This window comes from Struthio camelus, chromosome 32, assembly GCF_040807025.1.
Source record: "Struthio camelus isolate bStrCam1 chromosome 32, bStrCam1.hap1, whole genome shotgun sequence".
NCBI lineage: Eukaryota > Metazoa > Chordata > Aves > Struthioniformes > Struthionidae > Struthio > Struthio camelus.
This window is the reverse complement of record NC_090973.1, coordinates 1,186,061-1,189,498: the sequence shown is the minus strand read 5'-3', so window position 1 is coordinate 1,189,498 and position 3,438 is coordinate 1,186,061. Positions and strand designations below refer to the sequence as shown.

Here is a 3,438-nt window from a genome sequence, read left to right as displayed (position 1 = left end):
AGAAAAGGAGAGCTGCCTCTCCTGCCACATGCCCATTTCCCATTACAAGGCAAAGGAGAGGAGAAGGACTGCCCTGGGAGGACATGCTGTTTGGGAGGTGGCACGCAACCTCAGTAAGGTCCCCATCTGTCTCTCTCTCCTCCCTTGGCAGCAGGGTCATGTCTTTTCTCCTTGTTTCCCGGCCTCTCCTTTCTGCTCTTGTAGTTGCTGTCAGGCTCTGTGGTGTGGGGATTCAGCTACAACTTCAGACACCCACCCTGAGGTCCTGCCATGGAAGTGTCTGCATAGGCGTGAGGTGCCCAAGCCCTGTTAGCCCAGTGTCTTTTTTAGAATAGCGTGTGTTTGCAGTCATCCTCTAGGTAACACAAGGGTCTGAACAGGGCAGCTGGCCACAAGACTGATGGACCCAACAGCTCTCCTGACTCTGCACTAAGCCACAGAGAGCCCATTTGCCTCTCTGGTCTTTTTAATGCTCATACTTCCACCAATCACAATGTCTGCCTGTAAAAGAACTATCACCAGATGTGACGGTGGAACCTAAAACTTTCCAGATAAAACAATTATAAACAAATGCTAAATGTCTCTGCTGTAGCCTACACTTTTTAGAATTGTGCGTGAGGATTATTTCCATTAAAGGTGGACATCCATTGTGAACATCAGCAATGTCACAAACCAGTTCCATGTTCCTAGTGGTGTAGAGCAGGACAGGACTCTGCTCCTCACAGCACACTCAACTAGAACTGAAGCTGGGTAGCTGAACAAAGGTCCTTCTGAGAAGGAGAAAGGAAATGTGTCTGTATTTGGGGAGGGGGGATTTCTGTGAAAATTTGAACGTTTTTCTTAGAGAAAACTGCTCTACCTTGTCACTGTCTTTTTCTCCTCAGACAGTTGCCCTGTGCCAAAAAGGTCCAAATGTCCAACAGCAGCTCCTTCAACGAGTTCCTCCTCCTGACATTTGCAGACACGCGGGAGATGCAGCTCTTGCACTTCTCGCTCTTCCTGGGTATCTACATGGCTGCCCTCTTGAGCAATGGCCTCATCATCACAGCTGTAGCCTGCGACCACTGCCTCCACACCCCCATGTACTTCTTCCTCTTCAATCTCTCCCTCCTCGACCTGGGCTCCATTTCTGCCATTGCCCCCAAATCCATGACCAATTCCCTGTGGGACACCAAGACCATTTCCTACGCAGGATGTGCTGCCCAGGTCTTCCTGGTTCTCTTCTTGTTTTCAACAGAGTATTGTCTTCTCACAGTCATGGCTTATGACCGCTACGTTGCTATCTGCAGACCCCTGCACTACGGGACCCTCCTGGGCAGCAGAGCTTGTGTTAAAATGGCAGCAGCTGCCTGGGGCAGTGGTTTTCTCAATGCTGTCCTACACACTGCAAACACATTTTCCATACCACTCTGTGAAGGCAATGTCGTGGAGAAGTTCTTCTGTGAAATCCCCCAGATCCTCAAGCTCTCCTGCTCAGACTCCTACCTCAGGGAAGTTGGAGTTATTGTGGTTAGTGCCTGTTTAGGCTTTGGGTGTTTCATTTTCATTGTGCTGTCCTATGTGCAGATCTTCACAGTTGTGCTGAGGATCCCCTCTGAGCAGGGACGACACAAAGCCTTTTCCATGTGCCTCCCTCACCTGGCTGTGGTCTCCCTGTTTGTCAGTACAGGCATGTTTGCCTACTTGAAGCCCCCCTCCATGTCCTCCCCAGCTCTGGATCTGGTAGTGGCAGTTGTCTATGCAGTGGTACCTCCAGCAGTGAACCCCCTCATCTACAGCATGAGGAATAAGGAGCTCAAAGATGCTCTGAGGAAACTATTCAAAAACACAGTATTTCAGCATCTTTCTCAACGACTCCCAAAGTAGCTCAGGAAAAGCCAAGCCTATCTTTTTTCATATGTTTCTTCTTTTTTTGTTATACCTATGATAATTTCAATCCCACATGAATAATAATTATTCATCCTACTTCTTCTTAAGCATCTACCTGTGTTTTCTCCCCCAAGTATCTCATGTACATAGGAAAGATGGCTTACTGCATAATCAAACAAAATAAAGGAATCAGCAGAGAATCACTGGTCTCAGCTTACACCCCTGCTGGCTTCTCTGGAGCTCAGGGAGCAGCCCCAGCATGCAGAAGAGTTTCAGGGGTGAAGAGTTCAGGCAGGGCATGGAGGAGCAGCAGTTCCCCTCTGCAGCCATCAAGTCGGGGCTGCTGCTTTCCTGGAACCACATCCGTTGACAGCAGCAGAACTTGGTTCAGAATGGCAGGAACTTGGCAGGAATTCATTTGTGCACTGTCCTGTTGTGCCCTGGTACTTGTGTCAGCCCTAAGGTCTCTTGTAGCTTTGTGACAGTAGTGCTTTGTCTACAGTCGTATTCCTACGACTACAGGCAGGAAGATGCGATGTGAACTACTGCATCAGAGCTGACCTCCCTACGAGCACCACTGTAAAGAAAGGGGCTCTCCTCAGTGCCATGCCAAGAGGCTGGATTCCTCTTCCAAAGCTGGTGTCAAGAATACACCCAATAAATTGAACCCTAAAAGGGACTCTTCCTCTTCTGGGATTCTCACAGGTTTGAGGGGAAGAACTCAGAGTTCCAGTGTGATCTGTTAGGGACCAGGAACTGGATGGAGAGCTTGCTTCGTGGTGGCAAGTGCCCGAGCAGAAAGCAACTGGTCTCTGGCTTATCCACTTGGGACTGCCCTCAGATGCAACAGGACTGAAATCAGATGCCCGTCCTAGAGTGGAAACTGTTGCTGCCATGAGGGCAGAGGGGATCTCCCAGGATAGCTTGTGAACCTGGGTGGGCAGTGAATGGGGCCTCACAAGAGGAGAGACAGCCCAAACTGGAGTTCTCCAAAGGCCACAAGCACATCAGGCAGGATAGGCTGGAAAGGGGATCAGGAACAGGGATCACTGTCTGGCTATATCTGCTTCCAGGACTGACCAGCACAGCCAGTGCAGAGTCACCCTGCAGCCCTAAAGCCCACTTGCTCTGTAGAGCAGCACCGCCAGCCCAGGACCCTGTGGGGAGCACAGGGGAGGAGCGCGGGAATGGCCAGCCAGGCCAGTATGGGCACACTCACCTGGGGAAAGGCTCTCTGGGCAGCAGGGACATCCAGGGGAAGGGTAGGGATGTGTGTGTGGGCAGGGGAGGAATAGAAAGAGAAACCCTTTCCTGTGTGCACCAGCTTGGGGCAGGCATCTCTATCACTGGGGCATCAGGATCTGCCTGAGGAGCCCCAGGGCAAGGATGCTGGTGCTGCCCTGGGGAGGGATTGGGGCTGCAGTGTGAGTGCCCAGGGCTCTGCAGCACCCTGCAGTGGGCAATGCTGTGGGGCCACCCCTAGACTGAGCTGTTCTGCTGGGCTGGGCTGGGCAGAGGGCAGGAGAGGTGGGGAGAGCCAGGGAGAGGCTGGGCTGGGTTGGAAAGGGC

At 51.7% G+C, this 3,438-nt stretch overlaps 1 protein-coding gene across 1 annotated transcript; it reads left to right on the top strand.

Moving 5' to 3' along the window:
- Window positions 1–912: 912 nt before the first annotated feature.
- LOC104138043 (olfactory receptor 14A16-like) lies at window positions 913–1,866 on the top strand. Its single transcript, XM_068923145.1, has one exon. The coding sequence runs from the start codon at window positions 913–915 to the stop codon at window positions 1,864–1,866; it is 954 nt and encodes a 317-aa protein (XP_068779246.1).
- Window positions 1,867–3,438: the final 1,572 nt, after the last annotated feature.

What these genes read in the sequence shown, in the direction of transcription:
- LOC104138043 (XM_068923145.1), top strand. Translation starts at nt 913, where the DNA reads ATGTCCAACAGCAGCTCCTTCAACGAGTTCCTCCTCCTGACATTTGCA.